The 16,173-nt window shown below is 46.4% G+C and overlaps 1 protein-coding gene across 1 annotated transcript; it reads left to right on the top strand.

Annotated features, from left to right (window-relative positions):
- Nucleotides 1-218: 218 nt before the first annotated feature.
- Nucleotides 219-1,139, top strand: LOC141994905 (olfactory receptor 52E2-like). The gene has a single exon (XM_074965446.1). The coding sequence runs from the start codon at nt 219-221 to the stop codon at nt 1,137-1,139; it is 921 nt and encodes a 306-aa protein (XP_074821547.1).
- Nucleotides 1,140-16,173: the final 15,034 nt, after the last annotated feature.

Here is a 16,173-nt window from a genome sequence, read left to right as displayed (position 1 = left end):
CATTAGTAGGGTCAGTTGTTCATAATTCATTTATCTGAATAAAGAAAGTGTCATTTTTCAGTGTGTGAAGAGTGACAAATCTGCTTCACCCATGAGAACAGCCTCCAGTAGTGCATGTAGTGTCTCATATTAACATTGTCTCTCCACCCAGGCATTTGCACTGCGACTGTCACCCTAGATCCTGGGCACATACAGGAAGTCACGGGAGAGTACAGTATATGCAGAAGACATCATTCTGCTTCAGATTTGGACACGGTCTCCCTTGCTCCATGTCAGATTCCAACACAACCGACTTCACCAACGCCTCCACCTTCATCCTGCTGGGCATTCCTGGCCTGGAGGCAGCCCACATCTGGCTCTCCATCCCCTTCTGCGCCATGTACATCATAGCCATCTTGGGGAACTTCACCATCCTGTTTATCGTGAAGATGGAGGCTAGTCTCCATGTTCCCATGTACTATTTCCTCTGCATGCTGTCTGTCACCGACCTGGTTCTGTCCATGTGCACCCTGCCCAAAATGCTGAGTATCTTCTGGTTCAATTCCAGGGAGATCAATTTCAGTGCTTGCCTCACTCAGATGTACTTCATTCACTGCTTCACAGTGATGGAGTCTGGGATCTTCGTGGCCATGGCCTTGGATCGCTATGTGGCCATCTGTGACCCCCTGAGACATTCCACCATCCTGACAAACCCTTTGGTTGCCAAGATTGGCCTGGCCGTGGTGCTGCGCGGCGGCATGCTCGTACTGCCCTTTCCCTTCCTGGTGAGGCGCTGGCCATACTGCAGAACCAACTTTATCCCCCACACGCACTGCGAGCACATCTATGTGGTGACACTGGCCTGCGCCGACATCCGTGTCAATAGTTATTATGGCCTGTTTGTGCTGTTCTGTGGGAATGATCTGGATATGTTTTTTATTGCCATGTCTTATATTCACATACTCAGGGCCATCTTCAGTCTCCTCACAAAGGATGCCCAGCTCAAGACATTTGGGACCTGTGTCTCCCACCTCTGTGCCATCTTAGCCTTTTACATCCCTGGTCTTTTGTCCTCCCTCACATACCGGTTTGGCCAGAATGTGGCCCTGCATTTCCGTGTTCTCATTGCCAATGTGTACCTCCTGGTGCCCTCATGCTAAACCCCATCATCTACGGGGTAAGGACCAAACAGATCTGGGGCAGGCTGCTCCTGCTCTTTACTCATAAAGGGACCTGAAGTTTTCTCCTGGTGCTCTGACTCTCAGACTGAGCTCCGTGAAGACCTGGCTGGTGACATGTTCTAGGCCCTCTTCCCTGAATCACTGACTGGACAGTCTAAGAGACATTCAATCCTTTCCTAGACTTATTGTGCTGTGTCAGCATGACAAACTGGGGAATTGGTCTGTGTACAGCTCATTAACTCCTAGGGTTGCCACCTTTCTAATTGTAATTGTAACTGGACACATGGAGCCCTGCCCCCTGCCCCACCTCTTCCCTCAAGGCCCCACCCACTTCTGTGCCTCTTTCCCCCAAAACCCCATCCCTGTTGCTCTCACCTCTCCTCCCCCCCATCACTCTGTGCATCATCTAAGTGATGGGTCTCCCCTGGGGTGCCACCTGGAACTGAGGTACAGCTGAGCCCTCTGTCCCACCAATCTGGGTTCCCTCTTGCACTATGGTGTTGCGACAAGCTGCAAAACCCTCCAAGCTTACACTCGCACTGACATCTACAGGCAGGGACCACACCCAGCTATGTTCATGAATGCTCTGGCCAGCCACTCATGAACTCACAATAGAGAGGCTACAGCCAAAATATTCCCAGCTCCCAGTCTAAGGCCCCAGAGCTCTACCATCCTGCCCTGGTCAAAACACGACCAGTATGAATTTATTACCCAGTCTGCCACTTCCACAAAGGAAAGTGGACAGGCACCAACTCAGCTGATATTTTCCCCCTTTACACTTCACACAGCACATAGTGATTTAAATCTGAGCCTAATGTGCTAGTTAGTATTTGAATCAAGTAGTATCTCACTCAGATAGCACAAGCAGGTAAGTTTTTTTCAGGCAGGCTTCCTTCTTTCCTGCCTGGAACCAGCACTTTCCGTTCAGTCTTTTTCCTCTGGTACTTTCAAGTGTGTTGTTGTACGGAGAATAAGGACCCCTTCCAACATGTTATTTCCCCCTTTTGCTGTGACCAGGATCAAACAGTTCCCAGTGTGTAGTGTGATTTCTATGGTACACAGTTCCTGGGATAATCCTTCTGCTTGTGGGCATTTCCTCAATAAATTATCAACATGCTTTGGCCTTTTAATTGTTGTACCTAAAGGCAGCTCGAGGATGTTCTCAACTCACCCCATGTTTCAGTAGCACACACGCAGCCAAACGTCATAACTTCACATACAGTGGTAGCACATACAATTTATGAGGATATCAATATTCAATAGATTAATACTATTAGAATGATACCTCACAAGGAATCCTTTCTACAAAAAATACCATCATTATACGACAGGGGTGAATATGGGGGTGCCAGTGTGTCACAATCTCCCCCTCCCTCCCCGCCCCATCTGGGCTCCCTCTGCTCTGGGCCTGGGACGGAAGTTGCTTCAGCTTCACAAGGAGCCTGCAGTGAGGGCAGTGAGGACACAGCGCTGGGGATGACAGGCCAGTCAGGGGCAGAGAAGGAGGCCGGGAAGCCGTATAAAAGCAGCTGAGGGTTGGGAGCAGGGCTCTGAGGCAGGTGGGCAAGGCTGTGCATCATACAGCTTGTGAGCCCTAAAGCTCAGCTAGGAAGTCCTCACTGATCACATGGAGGAGGATATCCAGGACAGAATGGCTGATTCAGTGTCTGTGCTGCCAGGCACCCAACCTGTGGCTCAGGCTTTGAGAGGGAACTGTGTAACTCTCCTCCTGGAGGGGAGCAGTCACACAAGCCTGAAATAGAGAAAGGGGTGAGGGAGGGGACCACAATCCAGGTCCCGACTTTTCAGAACTTTGTTCCTGGCATGCTTGTGAAAACTAACTCTGACTTTTTAAGACAGGATATCGATCCTACTGAACAGATAGTGGTTTCTGGAAACGCTAATGACCCACCAGACAGAGGGGAGGAAGTAATTCCTCAGGCTGGTAAGACATACCAAGCAGCTATGAAAGAGCTGCTTGGAGAAAACATACCTCTTAGCCCAGAAAGCAGAGATCACAACCCTCTAGGAAAGGGGTGGGGAAGGTCCCAGTGCTGGGAGCGGGAATCGCAGGGAAAACCCAGGGTGGAGGATGTGGATTTTTTGCATGGGCATAACCCTGGCGTTGGAAAGCAGCTCCACAGAAAGCTAGCAACACTCAAAGTTCCCTGACATCCTCACCTCTCCAGACCCTGGCACACCAAGACCCCAAAGATGACCTAACACTGAGATCCCTACTGAATGGGACACTGAGAGGAAAGGAAAACCAGTAACTAAACACATTTGAAGGTTCAGGGATGAGTTGAAAGACAATGGGTATTGGATAAACCAAACTGTTCAAGAAGAAGGCTTGGTCTAATAAAAAATATTTGGAAACACCCACCTGTGATAAAAGGTTTGGTGTTATTGTTAAATCTCATAATTGAAAGTTTGTTGCTTATAATAAAGAGATTGGTACTGACAGTAAATCGTATGAAAAGGTGTAACATGCATGATTTTTGGGGAAAGCTTTTGGACATGCTAGGAGTAGTAAACAAGAAGACTTATGGCAATTCTGCTTCTCAGCTAATGCCTGTTAGGCTCAAAGCTTGTCACAGCAGGGAAACCATAATAAACCTGATCTGCTGTGAGGAAGGGGAAACTGAGGCACACAACCCCATGGCATTGATGAGTATCTCTATTCAATTATCACCTGTTGGAAAAGCACAATGGCTAACAATGCTGCACGGATACAAATAGAGGTTTTCTAGTGACCCAGAGAAGGCACACGTGGTAAGGCTCTGTCTACACCAGCAAGTTTCTGCACAGTAAAGCAGCTTTCTGCACGGTAACTCCCAAGGGGTACACACTGAGTGAGCAGAAACTGCTCAGTTGTAGTGCTGAAAAAACACACCCCAGCGAGAGGCGTAGAGCTTTCTGCTCTGGGGCTACAGCGCTGCGGTGCCAGTGTAGACACCGTGGTAGATTACAGCTCTGAGACTGGCCTCCGGGAGGTGTCCCACAAGGCCTGTTCTTGCCTCTCTGGTCATCGGTTTGAACTCTACCGACCTGCCCTCAGGAGACCAACCGTCATCCCCAGCCCGTAAATTCCTTTAGAATGTTGAAAGTCCCCGTCCTGTTTGCTCGGTGACACGTGCAGTGGTCTCAGCACATCTTTCCAGGTGGCCCTGCCTGCTCCACGCACCAGGCAATCTCCCACGTGGAGCAATGCCGAGCTGTTGGACCTCATCGGCATTTCAGGAGAGGAGTCTGTCCAGTCCCAGCTGCGCTCCCGCCATAGGAATTATGATACCTACAGACAGATTTCACGATGCATGACAGAAAGGGGCCATGACTGGGACACACTGCAGTGCAGGGTCAAAGTGAAGGAGCTGTGGAATGCCCACCACAATGCGTGGGAGGCAAACTGCCGGTCCGGTGCTGCGCCCACGAGCTGCTGGTTCTACAAAGAGCTGGACGTGATACTCAGTGGTAATCCCACCACCACTGTGAAGACCACTGTGGATGATTCAGTGGCTCGCGTGCCAGTTGAAAGTGGACTGAGCCAGGAGGAGGAAACCTTGGATGAGGATGTGGAAGGGGACCCAGAGACAGAGAATGACTCAGAGGTCAGAGATGCATGCAGCCAGGAGCTGTTTTCTACCTTGGAGGAGGCTAGCCAGTCAAACAGGAGAGGAGGCCCTGGTAAGTGGATTTGTTTTTCGGAATCCCCAAAGCGAGTTGTTGGCGGCAGGAGAGTTGCAGAAAGCAGGTATGTCTCCCACCACATGCCTAGCCTGTGTGATGGAACAGGCTGTTGATGGACTCCCTCACTTCATGGGAATCTCCCTCTCCAGGAAACTCTTATGGAGATACTGGACAATCCGCTGCTGCAGGTTCTTTGGCAGAGCTGCTTTGTTTCTTGCCCCATTAATGGTAACTTTTCCACACCACTGTGCCGTCATCGGGTAGGGGGGCACCATTGCTGTACACAGGCGAGCTGCATGGAGTCTTGGAGAAACAACAGGAGTCCTTGTGGAACCTTAGAGACTAATACATTTATTTGGGCATAAGCTTTCGTGGGCTGTAACCCACTCCATCAGATGCATAGATGCATAGGAAAATACAGTAAGCAGGTATAAATATACAGCACATGAAAAGATGGGAGTTCCATTACCGAGTGGGGAGTCAGTGCTAATATGGCCAATTCAATTAGGGTGGATGTGGCCTATTTCCAACAGTTGACAAGAAGGGGTGAATATCAACAGAGGGAAAATTACTTTTTGTAGTGACCCATCCACTCCCAGTCTTTATTCAGGCCTAATTTGATGCTGTCCAGTTTGCAAATTAATTCCAGTTCTGCAGTTTCTCATTGAAGTCTGTTTTTGACTTTTTTTGTTGAAGAATTGCAACTTTTAAGTCTGTCATTAAGTGTCCAGGAAGATTGAAGTGCTCTCCTACTGGTTTTTGAATGTTACAATTCTTGCTGTCTGATTTGTGTCCATTTATTACTTTGCATAGAGACTGTCTGGTTTGTCCAATGTACATGGCAGAGGGACATTGCTGGCACATGATGGCATAGGTCACATTGATAGATGTGCAGGTGAATGAGCCCCTGATGGTGTGGCTGATGTGGTTAGGTCCTATGATGGTGTCCCTTGAATAGATATGCAGACAGATTTGGCAAACTGGTTTGTTGCAGGGATTAGTTCCTGGGTTACTGTTTCTGTTGTGTGGTCTGTAGAGACCTTGGGAGACAGACCAGTCCTCGCTTACAGAAAGCCCCCCAACCTGAAGCAAATACTCACCAGCAACTACACACCACACAACAGAAAGTCTCATCTATTACATCTCTGTCTCCCTCAGCTCCTCCAGTTCAGCCACTCTGATCTCCAAAGCCCATATACGGTGTCTGAGGGCCAGGAGCTCCTTGCACCCAATGCACATATATGCCACCTGCCCATAGGGATGGTAATAATACATGCTGCATTGGGTGCAATAAACTGGGTAGCCCCCACTCTGTTGCTGGACTTCTGTTTGCATTCTCTTTTTACTCCTGCAGCTGGTTCCTTTGTTATTGTTTTGTTTATATCATAAAATTATAGAATATCAGGGTTGGAAGGGACCTCAGGAGGTCGTCTAGTCCAACCCCCTGCTCAAAGCAGGACCAATCCCCAACTAAATCATCCCAGCCAGGGCTTTCTCAAGCCTGACCTTAAAAACTTCTGAGGAAGGAGATTCCACCACCTCCCTAGGTAATCCATTCCAGTGTTTCACCACCCTCCTAGTGAAAAAGTTTTTCCTAATATCCAACCTAAACCTCCCCCACTGCAACTTGAGATCATTACTCCTTGTTCTGTCATCTGCTACCACTGAGAAGAGTTTAGATCCATCCTCTCTGGAACCCCCTTTCAGGTAGTTGAAAGCAGCTATCAAATCCCGCCTCATTCTTCTCTTCTGAAGACTAAACAATCCCAGTTCCCTCAGCCTCTCCTCATAAGTTATGTGTTCCAGTCCCCTAATCATTTTTGTTGCCCTCCGCTGGACGTTTTCCAATTTTTCCACATCCTTCTTGTAGTGTGGAGCCCAAAACTGGACACAGTACTCCAGATGAGGCCTCACCAATGTCGAATAGAGGGGAATGATCACGTCCCTCGATCTGCTGGCTATGCCCCTACTTATACATCCCAAAATGCCATTGGCCTTCTTGGCAACAAGGGCACACTGTTGACTCATATCCAGCTTCTTAACCACTGTAACCCCTCGATCCTTTTCTGCAGAACTGCTGCCGAGCCATTCGGTCCCTAGTCTGTAGCGGTGCATGGGATTCTTCTGTCCTAAGTGCAGGACTCTGCACTTGTCTTTGTTGAACCTCATCAGATTTCTTTTGGCCCAATCCTCTAATTTGTCTAGCTCCCTCTGTATCCTATCCCTACCCTCCAGTGTATCTACCTCTCCTCCCAGTTTAGTGTCATCTGCAAACTTGCTGAGGGTGCAATCCACACCATCCTCTGGATCATTTATGAAGATATTGAACAAAACCAGCCCCAGGGCTGACCCTTGGGGCACTCCACTTGATACCGGCTGCCAACTAGACATGGAGCCATTGATCACTACCCGTTGAGCCCGACAATCTAGCCAGCTTTCTATCCACCTTATAGTCCATTCATCCAGCCCATACTTCTTTAACTTGCTGGCAAGAATACTGTGGGAGACCATGTCAAAAGCTTTGCTAAAGTCAAGGAACAACACATCCACCGCTTTCCCCTCATCCACAGAGCCAGTTATCTCATCATAGAAGGCAATTACATTAGTCAAGCATGACTTGCCCTTGATGAATCCATGCTGATTGTTCCTGATCACTTTCCTCTCCTCTAAGTGCTTCAGAATGGATTCCTTGTTCTTGGCTTTTAAGTTTAAAAATGTTGAGTTCTAGCCCCTGCTAACACTCCCCCTGTAAACTCCCTCGCAAAACTCCCCTGTTAGCCACTCCTGTTCACTAGCGCAAAACGCACTCTAAGCTGATCTTAACACTTTCAGTGCCCTTAGAAACTGAGACGCGTCTCACTACAGGCTGGCTGGTTGCCCTTCAGCCAGGCTCTCCCCTTTGATCAGCACTTCAGTCGCTTGCGGGTGGTGGTGTCTGTAGATGGAGGTGAAAGAGAAAGGAAGAGCATGGCAAACGTCTCTACCTTTTACCATGTCCTTTCTTCCCTCTTGGCTTTGCCCCCCCCCTTCAGAGTCAGGTGAGCGTTATCTCATCACAGTCCCAAACTGACCAAGGGAATGGGGGTGACTCACTCCAGAGTCCAACAGACCCGTTGTTGCTGCCTAGACCAGTGTCTTTTGTTCCAGTGAGGCTAGGCTGCATTTGTCCCATACATGTCCTGATGAGGTGTGAACTGTGAACTGCTCCTCTGCTCTTGGAGAGTTTTTACCTGGGCTTGTTTTAAGCCATGAGGACACATTTTCAGCCTCATAATTATATACATGAAATTACAACCTATCACATTACTACAACAACAGTGCTCAGTGCATCATGAGCCTTCCAAAGACACCCAATATGGCAAACTTTGCATTGGATACCACACAATCATATTGTAAGGATGAACATGGGGGGCAAGGTGTTCCTCCAAGGCACAGAGCATCACAAGGTGGGGGTGGATTTTTGCATGGCCATAACCCTGGGGTTGCAAAGCGGCTCCACAGAGAGCTAGCCAACATGCAAAGTCCCCTTACATCCTTATCTCACCAGACCCTGGCATACCAAGACCCCAAAATGACCTTAGACTAGGATCCCTACTGAAGGGGACACTGCGGGGAAAGGAAAACAAGAAACTAAGCACATGTTAAAGTTCAGGGAGATGTTGAAAGACACAATGGGTATTGAAGAAACCAAACTTTCAAAGCACGGGGCTTGATATAATAAAATACTTGGAAACATCTACCTGTGATAAAAGATTTGGTGTTATTGTTAAATCTCATGATGCAAAGTTTGTTGCTAATGGTAAGGGTTATCACAAAAAATCTGGTTCTGATGGTCAATCCTATGAAAAAGTGTAATGTGCATGATTTTTGAGAAAAGCTTTTGGACATGCTAGGAGTAGTAAACAAGAAGCCCTGTGGGGATACTGCTTCTCAGCTAACACCTGTAAACAGGCTCAAAGGGTGTCACAACCGGGAAATGATAATAAACCTGGTCTGCTGTGTGGAGGGGAAACTGAGGCACACCACCTCATGACATTGATGAATATCTGTACTGAGTTATCACCAGTTGAAAAAACACAATGGTTAACAATGCTTCACAGATATAAAGAGAGGTTTTCTAGCAACCCAGAGAAGGCACACTTGCTGACTTTTGAGATCACAGGGCTGATCCACAAAGTGTTAAAAGGTGCACAGAACTTTGGAGGAAAACCTGTGGGTAACACTACAATATTTGCAACACTTGAGAGTTATTTGGTCAAAACCTAAAAAGAGGGCCTTGGACACACGGCCTCCTCATCAGTCAGTGACTAGCACTCCTGCAGTAAACTAAGGGGCGAGGTGTGGCTCCCTTTGCCCAAAGCAGCACCCTGGAACCCCATATTTACCATGGTGATATGATTATGATGTGTTTTATACAAAGTATGTCATGTAAGGTCTCAATGGAAAAGTTATGATTTGCTGAATATGATTACCCTATGTGTATGCATATATCATTTTGTACCTAAAGTTATGTATATTGACTATGTACCAGTATTTCAAACATGTTTGCTCCAGGGTAGTACCCACAAGGTAGTTTACATCCAGTCTAGCCAGCATATTATGGATGAACTGTTCCAGGTAATGGCCCACTAAGAAATACAATAGGCTTTAGAAGAAGCTTATCCACACCTGATGGAGTTTCCTGTGAACATTGTAGCCAGGATATGGGTAATGGCCCCTGCTACGACTCGTCAAAGTGTTCAAGGGCATGTGACCAACCGGTGTGACACAGGACTCCATCTTGTGCCTGTATTTTTCCATGAACTGAGCTGGGGACTTTTGCTTGGGAAAATGAAGTTCCCTCCACATGGAAGAAGCTATAAAATGGGGAAGTGACATCATCACTTGGCCTCATCCCGCCCCCCCACAACTCAACACCTGGAAACACCTTAGGAAGAAGGACTGAACTGAGGACATGGTCCCAGGCTGAAGGGATTTCTAGCTTGTGTATGGTAGATTAGTGGACTATTTGTACCATCAGGGTGAGACACTGCTTGATTCAAATCCTGTCCACTGTATAGAACTTAGATTTCAATTTTGTTTATTTCTTAGGTAACCAACTTTGATCTGTTTGCTATTACTTATAATCACTTAAAGTCTATCTTTCTGTAGTTAATAAATCTATTTTATATATATAATATATATTACCTAAAACAGTGTGTTGTTTGAAATGAAAAGGAAAATCTCCTCAGGAACAGGGGCTGGTGCATTGTCCTCTCCACATTGAGTGGGGGCAAACTGGGTAATAAACTTGCAATGGTAAGACTTTTGACGAGGGGCACGATGATACAGCTCTGGGATCCTAGGATGGGGAGCTGTGTTGAACTGGCAAGTGGAAGCATTCATGTCATCGCAGCTAGGTGTGTCCCTGTCTGTGTATGGCTGCGTAAGTGGAAATCCTGGAGAGGACTGCAGCTTGTCACAGCCTCACAGTGTGAGAGGGAGCCCAGATTGGTATGCCAGAGGGCTTAGTGGTACCCCAACTCTATGCTCCATCCCAGGGAAGTGCATCGCACCCACCCAAAGAACAGGCCCTGCTAGACCTGAGTCCATTTGCCTCTTGTCATGCGCTCAGCTACTGATGGGGAGACAGTGGTCACAACATGGAATAGAGGAGCCCTCGGTTCTGTCTGTCATTCTCTGTGTGACCTTAGCCAAGTCACATCTCCCTGTGTCCCAGCTTATCTATTAGTATAATGGGGATATATTCACAGTGACTTTTCTTTGCTCGGTGTTTTGAAGATCCTTCAAAGAAAGGTGCTACATAGAGTGTTGATAGTTAATGATGAGAATGATTGCTCTCTGATCTCTTAGCAACAGCCCTGTGTGTCTGCAGATAGTGTTTGTTTCTCCCCTCATGCATCTTTCTCCAGATTGGTCTCTCTACTATCTACCCAGCCATCCTGGGCATTTACAAGGTATTAGACCCTATGGAGATCTAGGCATTATCCCTAGTTTTCTGACTAATTAACTATAATTTCTAAATATACACAAGTGCACAGAGCAGCCAATTCCTCTCTGACTCAACACAGAGCCCCAGAGTTCTCATCTCCCTTTGGTAAGGTTCCTTAATTACTGTTTACTCCTAAACATGGATAAAGAACACAGGAGCCCAGACAGGCTTGTCTGCAAGCTGTTTACATTCAGATGCCTGCTTCTTTGCTAGAGGCTGAGCGAACCCCACTGGGATTGCACAGAGCTATATTATAAACGGTGCACACCCCTGTGTCGGCTCTCGGCGTGGGATGCTGCTGCAGATGCTGATCTGAGAGCGGTGTGGGACACGGCTACCGGAGGGGGATTCCCAGAGTAGATGTTTCCATCTCAGGATTCACAGGTACCATCTCTTGCTGCAGAGCTCATTGATTTAAATACTGAATAGCATCAGGCCCGGAAGTGAACCCAGAAGAACGCCAGTAGAAACACCTGCATTTACTGACAATGGCCCATTGACAACGGCTTTCTAAGATCTGTCAGTTAGCCAGTTTTAAGTCCATTTAATGTGTGCTCTACCGATATTGTATAGTGTTTATATTTTTATCTAAATATTTTCCCCTACTTACTCAAATGCCTCAGAGAAATAGAAGTCTATTGCAGCTGTGCAGTTCCCTTGATCAGCCAAACTTGTACTCTCATTAAAGGATGAAATTGGGTTTATTTGACAAGACTGGTATTCCATAAATTGTATTGTTGACTGGCATAAATTATATTCCTAAATTTATTTTTTGAACTAATCTCATGGCAGCTTTTGCAGTGTTTCCTAACCTTGTCAAACCTTTTTTTAAACTTTCCCTTTATTTTTGTAATACTTTACAGTTAACACAGAACTGTCCTGTATTTACCCTTTTTTTTTTTTGGCACTGCTGCTGCCTGATTGCTTACTTCTAGTTCCGAATGAGATGAGTGGTTGATCGGTCAGTTCGTAACTCTGGTGTTTGTAACTCTATGGTTTTATTGTACATGCTGTTTAACATCCTCCTTGACCGCTAATGGACTGGAAAGTATTTAATCATCTCATGTGGTATGAGTAGGAATTGACCTACCTTTTCTAGGATTTCTTATGTTCTTAATATACTTAATAACCTCCTTTTTGTGATCCTTAGCCCTGCCAAGCATGGATTTCCCCCGATAACTTTAACGTCCCTCATCAATTTTCAATATTTCCAATTTGTATTACTTGCTATCTATTTTCCCTTTTTCCAATTTGTTATTTATTTCTCCCCCCCCCAACACACACACACAATTGCTGCTTTCCCTTTGCCACTGAACAAGGGTTTTATCCAGAGTTGTCCACTTTTCTGACTGTGGAATTGTGACTTTTTAGCTATTTAATAAACTCTTCTTCAAGAACTCTTCTTAAAGTACTCCCAAATTTCATTCCCATTTTTCTGTCTAAATTTTTCTCCCAAACAGTTTTGCTGATAATTTGCCTCAGAGTTGGGGAATTAGCCCTTTTGAAGCACTAAGTGTCTATAGATATTACTGGTTGGGAACTGTTCTCTGTTTGGTCAATTGAATGTAATCAGTTCCATTCTTTTATTTTCCTCTCCTCTATCATATTCCCCCTTCTTTGTCTCTTCTCTAACCTAAACTGTCCCAGACTTTTCATTCTATCCATGTGTGGCAGCCTGCTCCATTCTCATAGCCTGTCTTGAAAATCCCCTTTCTATCTGCTATATCCTTTACAGAGACTGAGTGACCACAACTGAGCGCGTGTCCAGAGCAGGTTATTCTCCATCCCATTCCTTAGGCATCTGAACATTGTCTTTGTTTTGGCCACTGCTGTGAATGAGCAACTGTTTCCATGGAGCTGCTAACAGTGACACCCAGGTCTTTCCCCTGAGGTGTGTTCTAGTTGAGGTGTTTCCTCTTGGCAAGTATCTTGGCAAAAGTTTGTTTTTTTTCCTACTCTCAGATTTTGAGCAATCAGGTGAATGGGGAACTCCCTACAGCATGGACTCTCTAGCCTGGGTTTCAGTGCATTAAGGAACAATGATAGATACCCAGTATCCACTCTTGTGTTTCCTGCTGGAGCCTATTAACGTTTCCCACACCATGACATGCAGGAATTATTGACTCATGGAGCACCATCAAATATGGAATTGGCATTAGTAGGGTCACAAAAACAGGTTCCCACACAGCTCAGTCTTCAGCCTTGTCTTGCTTGTTTACCAGGGAACATACGCTGCCTAGAACTCTACATAGCGCAGAGTATGACTCGAAGGTGCTGATTAGGGCTTTTTGGTAGCAGCACATAAGAAATGATCAATAATGATCTCCATTTAATGCATGGAGAGGCTATTCAGAAGGTCAACTAGCGCATCCGTAACAAAGATGGGAATCTTCACTCCCAGATCACTGGTCTCTGCTGATGCTTTATCTCTAGTCATAGAATCATGGAATATCAGGGTTGGAAGGGACCTCAGGAGGTCATCTAGTCCAACCCCCTGCTCAAAGCAGGACCGATCCCCAACTAAATCATCCCAGCCAGGGCTTTCTCAAGCCTGACCTTAAAAACCTCTAAGGAAGGAGATTCCACCACATCCCTTTTTCTGTCATCTGCTACCACTGAGAACAGTCTAGATCCATCCTCTTTGGAACCCCCTTTCAGGTAGTTGAAAGCTGCTATCAAATCCCGCCTCATTCTTCTCTTCTTCAGACTAAACAATCCCAGTTCCCTCAGCCTCTCCTCATAAGTCATGTGCTCCAGCCCCCTAATCATTTTTGTTGCCCTCCGCTGGATGTTTTCCAATTTTTCCACACATCCTTCTTATAGTGTGGGGCCCAAAACTGGACACAGTACTCCAGATGAGGCCTCACCAATGCCATATAGAAGGGAATGATCACATCCCTCGATCTCGGTCAAACTTCTTGGGCCAAATCCTTAGTTGATGTAAATGGGAACTGCCCCACTGAAATCAGGGGGGGATCCCCTGTACTAGGTAAAGCGATGGAGAGAGAGCACCAGGCCTCTGTGCTGCTGTATGGCCCATACAAACCAGGTCTGAGAGAGACTAAGCCCAGCCTTCTGCCTCAGTTTCCCCATTTGTAAAAGGGGGATACCTCCTGGGAGTAGTAACCAGTAGTCTGTGAAGCATGTATCAATGGTGAACTCTGTGTCCATGTGTCACCGTGCCTCAGTGGGACACAGCTGAGGATGCCATATTCAGGCAAACTGATGAGAAATAGGGCAGACTCACCCCAGACTGGTGGTTATTCTATCACTAGATTACAGCAACCAAGTAAGAAATTTAAACTTGTATCTGACCACACTTGTTAACTAGAAGCCAAAAAGGCAGTCTCCTTAGGCATCACAGCCCTTGGCTCACTACCCAGACACTGGACTCCATGATGAGTGGTCAGTGAAGAACAATTTCACCACATATAGGATCCTTCTAATCTCAAGATCTCAACCACATAGCCATGCCAATATATAACTCAGATCTTACCCAATAATCACACTGTTGCCAATCTGTTACTCACTATGAACCAAAGGTTTAATAATAAAAACAATAGATAAGGATCAGAGCAGTGATGGAATAAACTGCTAGTTTGCAAATGTCTCTCTGGAATCATCCAAACAGGTTGGGGGTCATCAGTACTTGTTCAGAGCTTCCTTGTTAGAAATCCAGTCCAGAGAAATGAAGCAGGAAACGAAGACAAGATGGGGATATTTCAGGGGTCCTTTTATATCTTCTGCCCTGTGCAGGGAACTTTACTGTCCCAAATAAAGCCCACAGCCTCTGTGTGTGGAAAGTTACTGGCCCAAGATGGAGTCCAGAGTCACATGAGCATATCACATGTCCTTACATTACTTGATGACTCACAGGGGCAACCATTGCCCGTATTTTTACTGAGGTGTGTCTTCTTCGGCCCATTGTGAGAATTAAGTTTCCTAAGATACCAGTATACAGCCAATAATCATAACTTCAGACACAGATGAAACATGCATATAAACAGGATAATCATACTTAGCAAATCTTAACTTTCCAATTGACATCTGACAGGACTTACTTTGTACAAGATTTGTACAAGAATGTATAACCGCGGTAGCAACAATGATAAAATTGGTCATTATTCAATCATACAGCATCACACCATGTTCTCGTCCCACGGTGGTGCGAGAGCTGCTAGCCACCTAAGGAGGGGGCATTGCCCAAGTTCGAGCAGGACAAGCAGCTGGGACGCTAGAGCCACTGGAGGATGGGAAGAGCAGATAAAAACCTCTTTTGCCACAGGGAGCCTGGTCCTTGTACAAAGAAAGGAGGAAAGAGTTCTTTTAAAGTGAGAGGTGGATGTCCATGAACTTGGCTGTTTCTTCCAAGCATCGCCAGCCAGTCCCCCTGACTTTGAACAACCTTAACTTGTGTTTGACTAAAGCATCTTCCAGAAAGACGCCCAGGGCTAGATCCACAAAGGCACTCAGGTAAATACTGAACTTAGGCACCGCTGCCTTTCTCAAACCCCGGCTCACGTGTTGCCTGACCCTGCCGGAGCCTAAGGTTCTGCCAGTAGCCTGCACAAAGCAACCCGAGTGCTGACGATGCTCCTCAGCTAACGAGATGCTCAGAGTCTTCGCTCAGGCCTCAATTCTGATGGTATTCTCCAGTGAGGTGTCTCCCCCACATCTCCCCAGTAGGCCTGATTTTTAGGGGTTCTCAGACCTTGCAGGTTGAGAGAGAGAGAGAGTGAGAGTGTGTGTGTATGTGTGTGTGTGTGTCTGTGTGTGCACTCCCAGAATATCCCTTAACCCAGTGGTTTAGTGCCCTCACCTGGAATGTGAGAGACTCAGATTCTAATCCCTTCTCCACTGCAGGTTTATTTGTACAAACTGGAACAGCTACAGACAGACAGACTGAGGCCCACCCAAAATGACCATTTGTCTGGTGCTCACGTGGGAGACTGTATAACTCCCTGCTCCAAATCACGTAGAGCAGAGATTTTGGATCTGGGTCTCCCACGTCTCTCTTGGATCTCTCACGAGGAAGCGCTGACCTGTCCTAGGCACCTCGCTCCAGGAGACGGTTCACAGCTGACAGCCCCACGTGAAAGTAGCCTCCTCTCTCCAGCCTATCAGCCAGGCCCCTAGAGAGGCAAATCATTGGGAGTTAAATGCTTAAAAATCTTTACGAACCACAGTAAAAAACCCTGTTGGATGATGATTCCCCATAGACATCTCCTTTCTGAGATCTATGAGTCAGCCAGTTCTCACTCCATCTAATGAATGATCTAGTGATACTCTCTAGTGCTAGTTTGTTAATCTGATTGTCATGCTGGACTAAGTCAA

The sequence above is a fragment of the Natator depressus genome, chromosome 1, assembly GCF_965152275.1.
Source record: "Natator depressus isolate rNatDep1 chromosome 1, rNatDep2.hap1, whole genome shotgun sequence".
NCBI classification, from domain to species: Eukaryota; Metazoa; Chordata; order Testudines; family Cheloniidae; genus Natator; species Natator depressus.
This window is presented reverse-complemented; position numbering and strand designations above follow the sequence as displayed.